We start from the raw sequence: 17,751 nt of genomic DNA, 5'->3' as shown, positions 1-17,751 counted from the left end.
ATGCATACATACATATGCATATATTATGTTAATACTATATGTGGATATAATTAAATGATTATAATAATGAAGAATAAAGATTTTTAATTATAAGATATTTTATTATTTCATATTTCTTTATTCTACAAAAATTCACTGACGCTTTTTATATATATTCTCCATAAAATATCATTTGCTAATTTTTAAGTATCCATTATTAATCATTTATTTATTCTTATTCTATTTTATTTAAATAACTTTATTTTTATTTTCATTAAAATAATTTATTGAAAATATTACTTTTCTTTTCACAACTTTATTTCTCTTTTAAGGGGAATCGATTAATATACCCATATGTATATATGCATACTTTCTTTTTTATTATTTCCATTTTTATAAATCTATTGCACAATAAAAGTTATCATTTTAAGTTCAAAAATTAAGTTAAAAAAGAAAAAGTTTGACCTTTTGAATAGCAAGAAAATTATACATATAATAATGCAGTAAAACATATGCTACCTTTTTCAAGTTTACAAACAATATTTATTATAAATCAAAAAAAAGGTAAACGAATGAAAAATAAAACAAACGAAATGCATACAAATACAATCTAGACGGATCATATATAAAAAGATGAATTCTATAGTATATAAGAAAATAAAACTAAATGATGATATTATAAAAAAGTTTGAGGTGTTAAGAGCATTCAAATATAAACATGCAATTACTAGAAACATGGCATGGAGTTATGATGGAGAATTATTATTAACATCAAATAAAAATGACTCTATAACTATTTATAGTTTAGTAGAAGGACGGTCATATAAAACATTACAAAGTAAAAATTGTGGTGTAGATGTTGTTCGATTTTTAGATAATGCAAATGAAGTAATTGTATGTTCTACTAAATCTAACAATTCTGAACATAAACAATTTTTACGATTTTGGGATATAAAAGAAAATAAATATGTAAAATCGTTACCACAAATAGGTAATATATGTGAATTAAATGGAATATCTGTAAATCCAAATAAAAAATTAATGTTAGTTAATTCTGATGATTGTCATGTCAAGTTATATTATTTTAATTGTGACATTCCATTAATAATATATAAATCAAATTTCAAAAGACCAGTTTCTTGTTTTGATAATGAAGGTCTTATATTTATTGCTTCTTATGGAAAAAAGGAAATCCATTTTTATGATGTATTAATGTATAATCGTGGTGAATATAATGTTGTTAGTTTAAAAAATATATTACAAAATGATGAATTTATAACTAATCTTTTATTTACTCCAAATAATAAAGCAATTATAGTTTCTACAATTAAAAATAACCATTTTAAAATTGATTCGATTACTGGAAAATTTATATGTTCATACAAATATAGTGATGTCATTCCAAAAAATAAACAAAATTTACATTATAACCCTGGGACAACAAATAATGATTTCATAGAGGAATCCACAAATAATAATACTGCATTCAATCAATCTATAAATATTCAAAATTTATATAATAATACTACTTTTCAAAATCGACCTTACTCTTTATTTATACCTACTATTACCCCAGATGGAAAATACATAATGTGTGGTGAGTAAAATACACGCATTTATCCACTATATATATATACTTAGGGAATATCAAAAGCTTTCTATTTTCTTATTTCATATAAATTAAAATATGGCAATAAAATCGAATATAGTTAACATATTTATAACTAGATTTTATTTCCCTCATTTATTCTAATCTATTTATTATCTTTATTTTTTATCTTTATGTTTCAGGATGGAGAGACAATGGAATTCACATTTGGAAAGAAAGCGGAGAATATATGGCATCTTTATATGGCCATGCAGGTAAACTTACAATTTTTATTCGTTAAAATTTGTTTCACATGCTAAATATGAATATTAACTTGTGTTTATCTTCATTATCATTTTTTTCTCGTTTTTTGAAGGCCCTCCTGAAAACGTCAGTTTCAATCCAAAGTGCGCAATATTGGCTTCAAGTGAGAATGAAATTTTTTACATTTTTAAAAATATTTTTTTCGAATTTATGTATTTATCATATTTAAATTATTCTTATATTACTATTGTTATAATATCTTTATCGTTTTTCTTCTTCCTCTTTAGGCTGCTTAAATGTCGCATTGTGGCAACCATCCATATAAATCATTTTCCCTGCTACGCTTTCTATAGCGTTTTTTTCAGTATTTTTCAACGGAAAAATCTATCCCCTATCAGAAAAATACACACACACCAAACATTCAATATATATATGCATGTGGATTTTCTTCTTTGTATGCGGGGATCTATAAGTGGAGCATTGTAAATATGTAAACCTGCATATATTCATTTGCAACCTCTCATAAATTTAAATGATGATATATCATCAATCGATGTATAACAAATCGATACTGTTTTTGTAAATCATATATTTTTTCAATATTTTAATAATTCATAATGAGTTTATATTTTTTAAAAATAATTTCATACGCATATATATGCATTTAAAATTTTAACAAAAACTATTCAGTTTTATTTTTTTTTAATAACTATTATAATTTATTAGTAAAAATACAACCAAAAAATATACATTATATATACCTTGTCTCTTATTTTCCTATCCCTTTTAATTTATGATATTAGGGTTATCATATTAAAGCCTTTTTATTAATTTAATTATCCAGCCTTATTCTGTGTGCATTTTTTGTCTACCTTATAAAGATAGTATTCATTAGTGCCTCATCATGTTATAAGCATACAGTTTTTATCATGATTATTTAATTTTTATTCAAAGTTTTAAATTTCTTTAATAGTGTCATTGCCATTATTACTTTCTGTACTTGGGTCATTGTCATTACTACCTTCTTTATCAATGGACATGCTAGAAATGCCACTTTTATCTGCACTTTCCTGACTACTAGCATATCGAATAGAAGGATTTCCACTGTCATATCCATCAGTAGTAGAACTATCATAGAAATCATTTACAAACCAGTGTATAAAGGCTTCTGCCTTTTTTACACACAATTGATCTTGTTTGATATCTTCTAACTTATTTAATATTTTCTTATTTTCTATATTAGTAGTAAAATTAAACATAAAATTGTCAATTTTATTATAAAGAAGATCATTAGATTGTTGTACACACTTTTCAACATTTTTATGAAATGCTTCTTTATCATTATTTAATAAATAATATGCTTCTTCATTTTGAATTATATCATCATTATATACATCAGTTAAATAAAAAATATTTTTTATATATAAAAAAATGAGAGATATATAATGTCTAGTTGCTGACCAATTGTTTAATTCAGGCCCCAAATTTAATTTCCCATTTTTAGGATTAACTAGTGGATGATATATGGGGGTTAAGAAATAAACTTCTGGGACAGTATGTGGATGATTTTCACTTAATTTTATTTGAATTCGAAATTTACCATTTTTATACATAGTGCTGTATAGCATTATAAATGCATCCCAAGTAAATAAATCATCCGCTTGAGGTAAACAATAAAAACCGTGTGGTATTTCATTTAATAAAAATGAATATTCAGTTAAAATCGAATATTTATGTACGTCTTTATGTATTTCACTTAAATATTCATCTATATTTTCATTATCAAAAGTTGATTGTGCTAATAATTTAGGATTTAATGGAATTATTGTTCTGCCAAGTCTTTGAGGAATTAATGAATATTCTTTATTTTCAAATATTATATTATCAATATTTTCTATAAAATCATTACTTTTCAAATCTTTTAAACTTTTTCCATAAATACCATTATTATTAGTATCTTTTCGACTACTAATACTTTCCCTATTTATGTTCAAAATTAAATTATTACTACTATGATGACTGCTATTTTCACTTCTACTGCTTTCATCCAATTTATATGACACACTTACATCCTTTTTATCATTATGCTCTGTTACACATTTAGGGAAATAAGCAAACGTTTTCCCAATTAACAATTTGCTCACTCCTTCTTCCTCTGGAATTCGCTCATTATCATACCACATTTTTTTTGTCTAAATATAAAAAAATATTTCCTTTGCTCTCAAAGTTATATTTTAACTCTATATAATTTATGGACTTCACCTTTACATTGTTTTTTAAATTTTCAAAAAAAAATATGCATTATATCGTAAATTCATTATTAACATAATAAATAGCTCTATTTATATTTATACAACATTAATAAATAAAAAATATTATTATTTTATGTTTTAAACAATCATAGATTATGTAATATTTCTTTTAATTGCGCATTAAATTTAGTTATTTTTTTCGGTGTGTGTATTTAAATAACAATTTTTTTCAGACATTTATGTGCAAAAAAAAATAATATAATGAATAATAAATGGAAAAAACAAATAAAATAAGCAATAACAGGAGAGTATATTTTTACCTTTACAATAACAATTCATTATTTCCCCTTTTTGTGTTAAAAAAAAATTATTTCAAAAAATTATTATCATCTTAGGTTTTTGGGTGCACATGTGAGTTTCAAGATTTTTTCTTTATAAAGCAACATTTATTAGAACATTATAAAGTATAATATACAAACTTAACGTCATTATTGTTAACATATAGCTAACAGTAAAGAACAAAAGAATGAACAATATTTTTACCACCTCTTACTCTAAGAGTGAAACAAAATCACTTCAAAATGCATACACACACATTCGCATATGTACATTAATGAGTGATGAATACGAAATATCTCATTTTGTCAGACATTTCTCTAATAAAATTAGAATATTACTTATAATAATCATTTTTTTAACATGGTATTACTGCATTTTTGTATAAGTTTTTAAAATTGTTTGATTTTAGTACAATAATATACATATAAAATTAAATATACATGTGATCTTTATGAATATTAAAAAAAAAATAGCACATCATATATATAATTATATATATTTATTTATAACACGAAAAAGTAGTCATGTATTATGTACGTTTATATTTCACTACACTAATATATTAAAAGGCCTATAACTTGATTTTTGTATTTTTGCTATTAAAAAAAATATAATACAAATGCATTCTTATCATAACAATCGACGATCTTTCTTTTTAACATGTCTTTTCTTCTCTATATTTTTCTGGTTTTATCATTTCTAAATATTTTCATCATTTCATATCTTTTTAATACTTGCTTAATCCATTAAAAATAATGCCATGTGCGTAAACAATATGCACAATTGTACATGAAAAATTATTTTATTAATTTTTTTTATTGAAAAAACATTGGTACCGTTTTTAAATATATATTTATGTATATACCATGCATTATATATATATGTATATTATGTATTTTTATATATATATATGAAAATATAATGTAAATTCAAGCGCCATGTATACGTATATGGTCAATTGAACAAATTCCTTCTCGTATTAAAAAGTCTTTAACATTACTTCTTTTATCACCCTGAAGTTGAATAATTGAACCATGCTCAATATCTTCTATAATTGTTCCATTACAATTAAATTCCTAATAAAATTAAATCATACAAAAATCATATATATTCACCGAAAAATAACAAAAGGGGTATAGTATAAATAATGGATGTTACATATATTTATACAAAATGGTTATACTGGACAATAATAAATATTCCATTATTTATTATTATACAAAATAAAACAAATTAATGCATAAAGTATTGCTTACTTTTTTCAAGGCTCTGACCATTTTTTTCAAATCATACGATTTGCCTAATCCTTGTACTGTAGTAACACTTTTTCTACCATTTCTTTGTTGATTTCTAATATCTGTGAAAATCAAAAAATATTAATATATGAATTGGAAGTATAGCAAATCATTTCATAATATGTATGCATATTTGAGCCCATGGAAAAAAAAATATGCATTACATATAGTCCTTATTTAATATCGCATTTTTACAACGGTGAGGTTATGCCAATGCTCATAAAAAAAACTATATGTGCATAAATCAAATAAAATTATATGCATATAATTAATTATCGTACGTATTAATTTTTTGTGCATGCCATCACGCACACAAAAATACGTCACGTATTATTAAAAAAACAACATAAACATAAGATAATGTGATATATAATTTGAAGAAAATTAAACTTACGTATTAAATTGGTCGCGTTAGATTTACCATTCCCCTTATCGACAATATTTTCATTTGTAAAGGGGTCATTAATACCAAGATTCTGTATAGCGAGGTTCATCAAGCTTTAAGACGAATTATAAATAAGTTTAAAAAATTTTTTTTTAAGAACTTTCAAATCGTTTTATAAACTAAAACTTGAAAGGCGCGTTTCTGCTTTTTTATATATATGCTTAAATATATTTTTTATAAATTTTGTGAAAAAAATAGCAAATAAAATAAAAATATATAAAATAATATATTAAAATGAATTTTGAAATGAAATAAATTTGTTGAAATAAAAAAAAAACATATCAAAATAAAATGAAATTTTATTATCAATATATATAAGTATAAATTATAAGATTAAGGAAGTAAATTATTTTAATTATATAACATTTATAATTATGTTTTAAAAATTCATATATAATAATATTTAATTTTTTTTAATAAAATAATATATTTTTAAATATAAATATTTTTATTTTATTTCTTTTTTTTATTTAATGGTAATTTTTATTTATACGTACATAAATTTTGCATGCTCCGATTGACGATAAAAAAAAATTAATTACTACAATAATTCGCTTTTAAAATATTATCTATAAAATTTGTAAAAAATTTTATAATGTTTAAAAAACCATTATTCACAAATATCTGCATAAAAAATTATTTATAAACATATGTAATAACATATTATATATTTACAAATTAAATATGCAACTATATAATTATAAAATATATTAATATTTTACGAGTATATTGTAAATACAATACAAAATGTATTGTGTAAAAAAATAGAATAATTTAGAAGAATATTTTGAACTATTTTTTAATTGATATATCATTTATCCCTTAATTTGTTTAATATTTTTAAAATTTATTCATAATTTTTTAATGCAAAAATTTGCACAGTTATATACACAAACATATATTTATTGGGTATGTAGGCTTATGTGTAATGCAATTTATAAAAATTTAACTCAGCGTGTGGCCCCCTTGGCCATAAACACCACGTACAAATTAATTATTTATATTTTTGATATTATAATATATCCAATTGGGAGTTCATAGTTTTAAGTATATGTTGCATATTCCTATAATTAATATAAAAGATACCGCTTGGGTGAATTGATATGCTTACCGGAATTCTACTTTTTTATTTATATTTTTTTTTCACAGAAGGAGGGGGTGATAGCACTATTAATCTTATTTTATATGTGCTTTTGAAAATCAGAGGGTATAACTTATCTCCTCTTTTAGGGGCTTATTAATTTATGAAAATATATTATTCCTTTTGTTATATTAAAAAGCATGTGTAAAGCTAAAAAAATGCACTATATGTTAAATACAACAATAGATACTTTTGCGCATACATATAATTTTTTTTAATTCTAATTCTCTTCTACAATATATAAAGGAGCATTTATCAATAATATAGAAATTCATATACCAATCCCAAGGTTTCGGATTGTACCCTGAACTTCTATTTTTTCGTAAACATGGTCGCAGACTTACACATATAGAGAAAAATTACTTATTTATATACTTATAAGATGCATATTTAGCATCTGCTTACTATAGTACGCTATTATATTCATGTGTAAATATAATAAAAATGTGCATGTGATGAACATATATTGAATCATATATGTTTGTTAAATAAAAATATTTAATGATAATAATTAATTATTATAATGTAATAATCTTTGGCAATTGTTTTATATAAAAATATAAAAATATTGATATGCTATTTTAGAAAACCACATGTGTTGAGATACCAACAAAATATCATATATATGAAAGTACATTTGCGCCTCAACAATACTTTTATTATTCATGAATATAAATTTAAGCGCTAAAATCATATAGTATAGCTTGTACTATTGAGATATTTTTTTATGGGAACCTTGAACCATACATATATATATTTGTTTTATTTTTTTAAAATTATTACACAATGAGCCAAAGTCAATTTGAATTAATAACATAATTTTAATACATTCATTTTTATTATTTTATAATTGATGATTTATTCTTGTTCATTTTTCGATATGTAATGTGTGTGCAAAAACAAATATAGCAATATATATTATAGTGGTATAAAAAAGGATAAACATTAACATAAGAATATGTCTATCTCATGTAACGGCATAGAAATTTATAAAATAAATTAATTAGCTAGCTTATTGTTATTCCAAAGCTTAAATCATTGCATTTTCAATATATATAAACTAATCTTATATTGTTAAAAAAAACATATATAAATATGTTATTATAAGACTGTCTTTTGTGCAAAAATCGTAATTAATTATAAGTTTGTAAAAAAAATAAATTTGTGTATAAAAATGGGTACTCATATTAAAATTACAATATGGTCTGTTACAATAATTTATTTTTTTGGAAATTACATATATCCATATCCAATCTTAATAAATAATGACAAAGAAATCATTAATGTAACAAATTAAAATTTTTGTAACAAAGGAAACATAAAATAATAAGGCATCCTTCATTGAAAAAAAGGAAATTACGTTATTAAAAAAATTAATAAAATACTCATAAAAAAAACATTTTTTCACAATATTGTTATACCATATATAATGTATATATATTATATTTATTTTTTTTTTTATATATACTTATGTAAAAGAAAGTATCATAAAAGTTATATAAATAATAAAACATTTTTTAAACGGCATACTATTGTAACCATATAATTGTATATATGCATGTATGATATATTTTTTTAATTATGAAGTTAATAAAATACAAATTTTATAATTGAATAATTGAATAAAGCAACAAGTTTCGGTTTGGAATATATACAAGATCAAGTGTGAATTTTTTAACAGCCCTTAACAACTGAAGACTTATGTTATAATTTTTTATCGTCCTTTTCGTTTTCGTTTATTTTTTTTTTCATTTTTTACGTTTTCTCTTTTATGGAAAATTTCCTGTTATTTTGTAAATTGAAAAATATTTTTTATTGCAATTAAAAATATTTATATATATTTTTAAAATGAGATTTTGGTTTAGCAAAAAGAAAAATAGTTCAGAATATATTGATAACAAAAAAAAAAACAATGTAAGATAGTTGTATTTCCATCAACATATATGCATATAATCACATATAAATATTATATACATATATATTTTTTTACCGACTATAATTAATTTTTTATTACCATTGGCTTTTTCCATTGCAGGATGAAATATACAAAGCTATTTTAAAAAACAGGGAAGCCATTGATGCTTTGGAAAAAAAGCAGGCTCAGGTTGAAAAGAAAATTAAGGTAAACCTTGAAAAGACAGTAAAAAAATTGTATATATATAATAGTTTCTCTATTATATATGTGCTCTTATAGGACAGTTGCATATATAACCGTTTTGTCAAAACGCACACACGTATATATATATGAGAACAAATATGTGTGTGAAGCAGAAAGACATATATCCTTTGATCATATTTTAATTTGCATTTCATTTTGTTGAGTTAATCAAATATAATGTAAAAAATATATCAAATTTAATGTATTTCCTTTGTCTTTTCTCTTTCTACCATAATTATAGCAACTTGATTTGGAAGTAAAGCAAAAGGTCCAACAAAATCAAATGAATAATGCGAAAATATTATTAAAACGAAAAAAGTTATATGAACAGGAAATAGAAAACATTCTAAATAATAGATTAACACTAGAAGACAATATGATAAATCTAGAAAATATGCATTTACACAAAATTGCTGTTAATGCATTATCTTATGCTGCTAATACCCACAAAAAATTTAATAATGAAATGTACATAAAATATAAGAATATATACATATTGATGAAAATCATATTCAATTATACTATTGATAAATGCCTTACCATTTGTATTATATAAAATAATTCCCTATCATCTTACTGTAAAACACGTCAAATTTATTTCTTTCGCTTTTAATTACAGAAACACACAAAAAGTAGAGAAAATTATAGATACTCTACAGGAGCACAAGGATATACAAGAAGAAATAAATCAAGCTTTATGTTTTAATCCATTAAATAATGTGGATGATGTAAGTTTTCTCACAATATTATAAATAAATTTTTATATTATCGTTATAATAATTATTAGTATATGAATTTGTTTTTATAAATTATGAGTAACCATATTATAATTCAGAATTTGATATTTTCTCATAAGCGTTCAAAAAAAGAGCACATGTGCATAAAGATCTACACATATATTGTTTCATTTGTTTTTCTTTAGGATGAAATTGACAAAGAGCTTAATTTGCTAAAAGAGCAATCAATCCAAGAAAAAATTAGTAAATTATATTTATCATTTTATTCTAATCAATTAAAATACATACCAGCAAAAACAATATGTATATATTTTTTTTTGCAGGTGCACCAGTTAATAGTATTTCTGAAGTCGCAATTGGTATAAATAAAGCACTTTTAATGTCTTGTGTTTTTTTTTATTACGCAATTGAATCGTTGATTTATTTGCTAATGATTTTTTTCGTTCATTTTTTTTCAGATAAAGAAAACTTTTCTACAAGTAGCACTGTAAAGCAAACTACTAAAGCTAATGAAGAGGTATAAATTATTAGAAACATCCATTGTTATCCTTGCAATTATAAATATATTTTATAAGCAAACTTATACTTGGGAAAATATATGTTATTTATTTTATATTTCTATTTTTAGTCCGATGATGAAGAATTAAAAGAACTAATTGGAGAAATGACATAAGTATTGGTATTACACGAAAACCAAAACACATCTATAAAGAGTTATACATTTTAATTCGTACAAAACATTTAGTTGTTTTAGTTATAAAAAAGGTATATTATTGTAGAATGATAATATATCTCTATTCCAATTCGTATACATATATGCATGTAACACAGTAACTATGATACATTTATGTGCAAGCTACAACTTAATGGTTGAAATGTATTATATAAAATAAAAATGACATTAATTTTAATAAAAGTAAAACGATAAAAGGAAAGAGTGAACTAACATAATATAGCATGTTACAACAAGCATTTATAAGCACGATGGAAATATAATTGTATCGAAAATATATCTTTATTTTTGTATTATTTTAATATATTTTTATTTATTTAATTTTATAGTTCTCACAGTTTGACAGTTATCACCATATAACATATTAAAGGTTAACCAATAATCTTTATATAAGAATTATTATGGTATTTTATAAAATTGATAATCCTAACTATTAAAGAATTTCTACAAATAACAATTTGTGTTAGGATGAAATCAATTTTATTTTGAAATATTTACCTTTTTTTAATATGATTATATGCATTTTTAAGAAATGAGCATTTGCTAATTTACTTTATTTACAACATATTTATAAGACATGAATTACACCACATTATTTTAGTTTTCTTCATTGTTGGAGATCATATATACACTTTTATTTATTTGTTTTACATTTTTTTCCTTGCATTTTCCGTTTATTTTACATATATAATTTATTAATAATGTTTAGTAAACTTACAACATTATATACATGTAGATTTACACACGTATGTATGAATATAAAAACTTTTCATAATATACAATATCAAGCGTTTATTTATTTTTTTTTTTACTAACTATTAAATTTTTTTCTAAAAAAAATAGCCAATGATTATTTTTTCAAATTGCAATTTTTTTACACACATTTTAGCAATGGGCTTTAATAAAAAAATATATTATATTCACATGGGAGAGAAAATGAAAATACAAAAATATAACCATATTGTGCGAATTTTAGAAAATGTAAAATAATGTTATATTATAATGCAGTTGTAATAGTATTTAAAACATTTTTATTTTAGACATGCTATAATTAGCTTAAAATATTTAATATATATGTGCATATATATAGTGCCTATTCAACCGTTGTACTTCAGAAAAAAGATAAGAGAAAATTGTTGCTCGGCATTATAGAAAGCTCTTTAAAATGGTATGACAACTATAAAACTATTTTCCGAAATAATAAGTTTAATTGCATGCAAATATTTACAAATATGTATATTAAGCAGATAAATAGCGAAAAGGTCTTAAAGTTATTTAAAAGCTATCTACAAAAAAAAATAATATTCGCATGTTTCATAAAAAAATATGACTGTTCAGAATATTATGTATTTTTTTATTATAGAAATAGGTTTTATTTTCCAACATCCATAATTTAACAAAAAAAAAGCTAGATTGCTGATAAATTTATATAAGACATTTAAAAAAAATAAATATACATAATACAAATAAATTATTTGATATGATTAAATTAGGCAAATATATATTTCTTATATTATATTAATATTTTTTATATCCAAACTTTTAATATTTTATTTTTGTTATATAATTTCTTTTTATCAAACATTCTCGCTTTGCTTAAAATAAATGATATATTACGAAACAAAAGTTCGGGTGATGTATTAAAATCAACAAATAAAAATATAATTTTACACATATATATAAATATACAAAATGGGAAATAAAAATTATGAAGAAACTAATATTACCCGGGACCACATCGATAAACTTTTAAACTCTTCGAATATAATATATGAAACCTCAAGCTCTTTTGACCAATCGGTTATGAATGGAAATCCATCGAAAAAGGATAGATTATTATATCGAATCGAATACTTGCAGGTATGAAAAAAAATAAATTTAATATACACCTGCCACCGTATACTGTTGCATATGTGTGAGCTATTTATATATTCTCTCAAATATATAATGTTATTATTAATGCAAGCCAAGTGAAAATATGCCACTAACTTATATTACATTCTTGTTATATCTTTTTTTTCTTTATATAATTTGTCAGGATGGAACAGCAATATATTACACAAGAAAAATGAGCGACATTAAGAAGATGTTTTGCTGCTATTAAGTTAGCAAAGTATTATAATCATGATTTGTTTTAATTTATTTATGCATATAGCAATTTAAATTCTTACATTTCTAAGTTAATTAAATTCATATTTGATTATTTTTATATTTTTTTTATTTCAGTTTTTAATTTTATTATTTAGATATTTTTTCTCGTTATATTTGAAATTTTTCCTTTTTATAAACATAGAATAAATCAAATTTCATATGCACAACAACGAACATGTTTACATAGTCACATAAAAGTATGATACTTGATTAATACAAGAATTATTCTAAAAATATATTTATATAATATATTTCATGGTACTGCATGGTTAAGGTACAATTGAATATGGCATTCTATATTACAAATCTAAATAAGTATTTAAGTGAAATAATGTTTTTTATGTGTTTAATTTTCTGGTCAATATTTTATTATAAATAAAAGGATAAACATGTACCTATAAATAACGTGTTGTTTTACATTTTAAATTTCATTCATCGATATTTTTATTTTCTATTCTTATGTTTGTGTTTTCTATATCATTTAAATACTAATTATAGGAACCAAAACATTGTATATTTTATAAATTTGTCAATTTTGATAGTTTGTTTTCTTAAAAATGTCAATTTGCAATTTTAATGAGGTTACACATATGAAAACACACAAAAAATTGTACATAAATTTGACTCTTATAAGTATTGTATTTAAAGTGTGGTGCGATATAAACACTGTGAAAAAATAAAAAGGCATACTTTATTTGAGAGAGTATCACAAACATATATTAAAGTATATCAATAAAAAAAAAATCGAAAGACCTAAATTAACTGAGGTTATGAAACACATCAATACACCCACTTTGTGATTTTTTATTTTTTTTGTTTGATGCATATAATCAAGCAAAGCAATAATACTTACAAAAGAAAGTATTGAAAATAAAAAAACTGCATAAGGAATATATTTTATGTCTAATAAGTTGTTATAAGGTTCTAAATATATATTTGTGTTTATCGCAGCATCCATTTTATTGTTTTTAATGATATATATACATACAAAAAAATAACAAAGCAGTCTTTCATTAAGTAGCTTTTCTTCTTTTTTAAATTACATTTTTATCCGTTTGAAGAAGATGGTTTATTATCACTTTATTTTTGTACTGTTTTTTTCTCTTTTCTCTGGTTTTGATGTTTTTCTTTTATTTTTTGTAATTCTATATTATATATAATTCGTATAATTTTTGAAAACTTAATTTTGGTGTATGTTAGATGTTTCTGTGCGAAATTATTAAAAAGTTTAGTGAAATTCTTAAGTTATATTCAATTGAAATAATTTTACGCAATAAGATGCTTAGAATGCAATATTTTTACAGTTATATGTGTAATTGTTTTATTATGCCATATTTTTGTTCTATTACTATTTTATTAATTTTAGTTTTTCTTATTATCAATTACAGGATTCATATTTTATATTTTTATTTCAGGTATATAAAGAAAGTGAAAAAAAAAAGGAAAAAATCGGTTTCATGGAAATTATAAGGACATCAAAAAATATATATCAATAAAATAAATAATTTTTATATAAAAGTTTTGTGCAATTACTCATAATTCCATAAATATAACTCTATAAAATATATTTATAATGTTAGAAAGTTATAATATAATTTTCGTTAAAATTAGAAATGTATATTAATATTAAAAAAAAATGATGAAATTTAATATTTAACACAATTATATCCATAATGTAGTCGAGCTATATAATCACATACTATATATTTTCTTTTCTCCGTTGTAATGTTTTATAAAAATTATATAACTTTTTAAAAAATATAATGAATATTTTTCAATATATTTTAGTTGCAATTTCATTGTAATTAATTGTTACTATATAGAGTTGTTAAAAACGATATATTGTAAAATTTCATAATTTTTTCAAAAAAAAACAAAACAATGAATAATAAAAAAAGAAGCAACCCTTATAATAATAACGATTACAACAAAAGAAAAGACAAATTTTATGAAAATGAGAGCAAAGGAAAATCGAATGTCGATAATTATGGACGAAAAGTTTGGGATAAAGAATATTATCAAAAATTATTAGACGAAAAATCTTTAAAGGAGAAAGATTCAAATGAACAAAACCAAAATGAAGAAGACGAATTAATATTAAAACTGTTTCCAGATTTAAAAAAAAAAAACAAGATTGTCCCTCCTGATCCATCCGAAAGGAAATTATTAGAAGAAAGAACAGAAAATTTATCATTAGAAAAAAATTTAGGAAAAGTTCAAATTATTACTCAAAAAACAACTAAAGAAGAACAAGGAGGATATTATTGTAAAATATGTGACTGTACTTTGAAAGATTCACAAACATATTTAGATCATATTAATGGGAAAAATCATAATAGAATGCTAGGATATAGTATGAAAGTAAAAAATGTTACATTAGACGATGTTAAAAAAAAATTAAGTTTACTTAAAGAAAAAAAAAATAATAAATCGCAAGAAAATATTGAAAAAGATCTATATGAAGAAGCTAAAAAAGGAATAAAAGAGTTACAAGAGTTAGAAGAAAAAAAAATGCATAAGAGAAAAGAAAAAAAACTTCTTAAAAAATTGGAAAAACAAAAAAAAAAACAAGAACAATACAATGAACTAGATCACAACGACGATATGGATGAGGATTTCAAGAAATTGGGTTTACCCACATCATTTGTTTGAATACCCATTTTTTTTTGTATGTGCTTAGTTTCATAACTAGCACTTTTTATTTCACTTTAAACATGCTATAACATGTGCATGTATTTACTTTTTTTTGTATAACACTGTCTCTTTATTTTTCAAAAAATATTATATTGAAAATAATCATCATTAAAAATGTTTTTTTTTCATTTCCTCATAAAAAATTATATAAATTAAACTAAATCTAATATAAGTAATATTTTTTAGTGCTCAAAATTACATATATTTATTAAGGAATTATTTGAAAAAACGGAGCATATTGTATTTACCCGTATAATCATGGAAAATACATATATGTATATGTTGTTGAAATGTAAATTCACGAATGTTTGTTTTGTTGATTTATGAAATGGAATACAATATGAAATAGCGTCTTTCACGACGGCAATAAAATTATTCATACAAAAATAGTAAACATATATATATGCATGCTTAAAATCGGCCGAATTTAAATAATATTTTTGATCACTAAATTGAGCATTATGTACATTGGATAATATATAGGATAAATAAATTTAAACAAAGGTGGCAAATACATACGAGGAACATTTATGTATGCTATATGTGCATATAGACATGATTCTCTCGGTTTCCAAAATTGCTATTCCATGTGCTAACACATGAAATAAAGTGAAACAAATGTGTGTAACGAAAAAAATAAAATATATTAAAAAATTTATAGAAAAATTGTAAAGAGAAAAAAAAATCAATAAAAATAAAATACATCAATATCGAAATATATATGAATACAAAGTATCAATACAAATGTTTCAAAATTATTAATATCAAGAGAACAAAAATTAAAGTTGTTAGAAATGAAACACATCGTGCCGCTATTTTACCGTTTTCTTCTTTTTCTAATTTTTTTAACTGATATAAACCTTTTTCACTTTTATCTAAAGACATATCTATGTTATAATCAATTTGATCTAATAAGGACCCCTGATCAACTAACATATGTGATAATTCTTTAAAAATGTTATGTAAATCAATTACTGTATTGGCAATTTTTTGTAGATCACTATTTCTTTTATTAATGTTTAGTAAGTTGACTTGATTTGGATGTTCGTATAAGCTTTGCTGTTCATGTATGTTATATTCTTCGTTTATTATTCCCTGCATGAATATGTCTGAATTTTGTTGCTTATAAGGTTTATGGGGTGCATCATTTTGATATTGCTCAACTTGATCACAATTATTTGTCAATTTTTTAAATTCCTTTATATAATTATTTTGTTTTTTTTGAAAAGATTTAGAAATATATTGTAATTGAGAAATTAAACTGCTTTTTGCATTTTTTTTGAGCTTCTCAATAATATAGTTTTCATTATTCACATCATAATTACCATCATTAGATATTGTGTGAATTTTTTGTTCACATTTTTTTATTAGCATAGTTATATCAGTTGACATTTGTGATATTTCTTCTGATAATTTTTCATCATTATTTAAAACATTAAAAAGTTTATTTTTTTGTAATCTTTGTAATTCTAATAACTTTGCTTTTATATTATTTATATCTTCTGTACATTCTTCTGTTGTTTCGATCCAATATGGGGGTAGCATACTTTCTTCTTGCATTTCAATGTCTGCATTTTTTAGCAAATTTTCTCTACCTGAATCATTATCATATAGTTCTTCATATGCCGATAATTTAAATCGATTTCTTTTTCTTTTTATTTCTCGTCTGCAGTCAAAATATTTGTTTGTTATATTTCTATATATCACATCCATATTGTTCACACTCTTTATTTTTTTCTCGTTGACCCTTATTTAATTATACTCATTAATTTTTTTTAGGGAAATTATTGTACTGATTACTCCTTTTGCCTCTTATATATTCCCTGTAATGTATTTATACTATAAAGGCAAATATATCGTTTTTTTTGCTTATAGTGGGGTGTAAACTATCCTTGTTTTTTCTTTTGTTCGTTCTTCTTTCTTTTTTTATATTCAAATAAAAAATTAATTGGAGTAAAGAAAAACTCCTTTCACA

At 22.3% G+C, this 17,751-nt stretch overlaps 8 protein-coding genes across 8 annotated transcripts; 4 read left to right on the top strand and 4 right to left on the bottom strand.

Annotated features, from left to right (window-relative positions):
- Window positions 1-612: 612 nt before the first annotated feature.
- PVVCY_1405920 (WD repeat-containing protein 82, putative) lies at window positions 613-2,156 on the top strand (the record flags this gene model as incomplete). The annotated part of the gene is made up of 4 exons (XM_008624442.2): window positions 613-1,576; window positions 1,771-1,842; window positions 1,944-1,994; window positions 2,119-2,156. The coding sequence occupies 4 exons, from the start codon at window positions 613-615 to the stop codon at window positions 2,154-2,156; spliced, it is 1,125 nt and encodes a 374-aa protein (XP_008622664.2).
- Window positions 2,157-2,787: 631 nt separating this feature from the next.
- On the bottom strand, window positions 2,788-4,014 carry PVVCY_1405910 (ubiquitin-conjugating enzyme E2, putative; the record flags this gene model as incomplete). Its single annotated transcript, XM_008624443.2, has 1 exon — window positions 2,788-4,014. One exon carries the CDS (start codon window positions 4,012-4,014, stop codon window positions 2,788-2,790), a length of 1,227 nt encoding a protein of 408 aa, XP_008622665.2.
- Window positions 4,015-5,351: 1,337 nt separating this feature from the next.
- PVVCY_1405900 (translation initiation factor SUI1, putative) lies at window positions 5,352-6,211 on the bottom strand (the record flags this gene model as incomplete). Its single annotated transcript, XM_008624444.2, has 3 exons — window positions 5,352-5,498; window positions 5,679-5,779; window positions 6,112-6,211. The coding sequence occupies 3 exons, from the start codon at window positions 6,209-6,211 to the stop codon at window positions 5,352-5,354; spliced, it is 348 nt and encodes a 115-aa protein (XP_008622666.1).
- A 2,940-nt stretch (window positions 6,212-9,151) lies between these two features.
- On the top strand, window positions 9,152-10,871 carry PVVCY_1405890 (vacuolar-sorting protein SNF7, putative; the record flags this gene model as incomplete). The annotated part of the gene is made up of 8 exons (XM_008624445.2): window positions 9,152-9,217; window positions 9,339-9,425; window positions 9,703-9,929; window positions 10,081-10,189; window positions 10,384-10,441; window positions 10,522-10,557; window positions 10,657-10,715; window positions 10,827-10,871. The coding sequence occupies 8 exons, from the start codon at window positions 9,152-9,154 to the stop codon at window positions 10,869-10,871; spliced, it is 687 nt and encodes a 228-aa protein (XP_008622667.2).
- A 1,752-nt stretch (window positions 10,872-12,623) lies between these two features.
- Window positions 12,624-13,035, top strand: PVVCY_1405880 (conserved Plasmodium protein, unknown function; the record flags this gene model as incomplete). The annotated part of the gene is made up of 2 exons (XM_008624446.2): window positions 12,624-12,791; window positions 12,970-13,035. The coding sequence occupies 2 exons, from the start codon at window positions 12,624-12,626 to the stop codon at window positions 13,033-13,035; spliced, it is 234 nt and encodes a 77-aa protein (XP_008622668.2).
- Window positions 13,036-13,788: 753 nt separating this feature from the next.
- PVVCY_1405870 (conserved Plasmodium protein, unknown function) lies at window positions 13,789-14,040 on the bottom strand (the record flags this gene model as incomplete). The annotated part of the gene is made up of 1 exon (XM_037634912.1): window positions 13,789-14,040. One exon carries the CDS (start codon window positions 14,038-14,040, stop codon window positions 13,789-13,791), a length of 252 nt encoding a protein of 83 aa, XP_037490950.1.
- Window positions 14,041-14,963: 923 nt separating this feature from the next.
- PVVCY_1405860 (zinc finger protein, putative) lies at window positions 14,964-15,734 on the top strand (the record flags this gene model as incomplete). Its single annotated transcript, XM_008624447.2, has 1 exon — window positions 14,964-15,734. One exon carries the CDS (start codon window positions 14,964-14,966, stop codon window positions 15,732-15,734), a length of 771 nt encoding a protein of 256 aa, XP_008622669.2.
- A 777-nt stretch (window positions 15,735-16,511) lies between these two features.
- On the bottom strand, window positions 16,512-17,489 carry PVVCY_1405850 (SNARE protein, putative; the record flags this gene model as incomplete). The annotated part of the gene is made up of 1 exon (XM_008624448.2): window positions 16,512-17,489. One exon carries the CDS (start codon window positions 17,487-17,489, stop codon window positions 16,512-16,514), a length of 978 nt encoding a protein of 325 aa, XP_008622670.2.
- Between the last annotated feature and the right edge of the window lie 262 nt (window positions 17,490-17,751).

This window comes from Plasmodium vinckei (assembly GCF_900681995.1).
Source record: "Plasmodium vinckei vinckei genome assembly, chromosome: PVVCY_14".
In the NCBI taxonomy this organism is placed as follows: Eukaryota; Apicomplexa; class Aconoidasida; order Haemosporida; family Plasmodiidae; genus Plasmodium; species Plasmodium vinckei.
The sequence above is the reverse complement of the archived record's forward strand: the minus strand, read 5'-3'. Positions and strand labels throughout refer to the sequence as shown.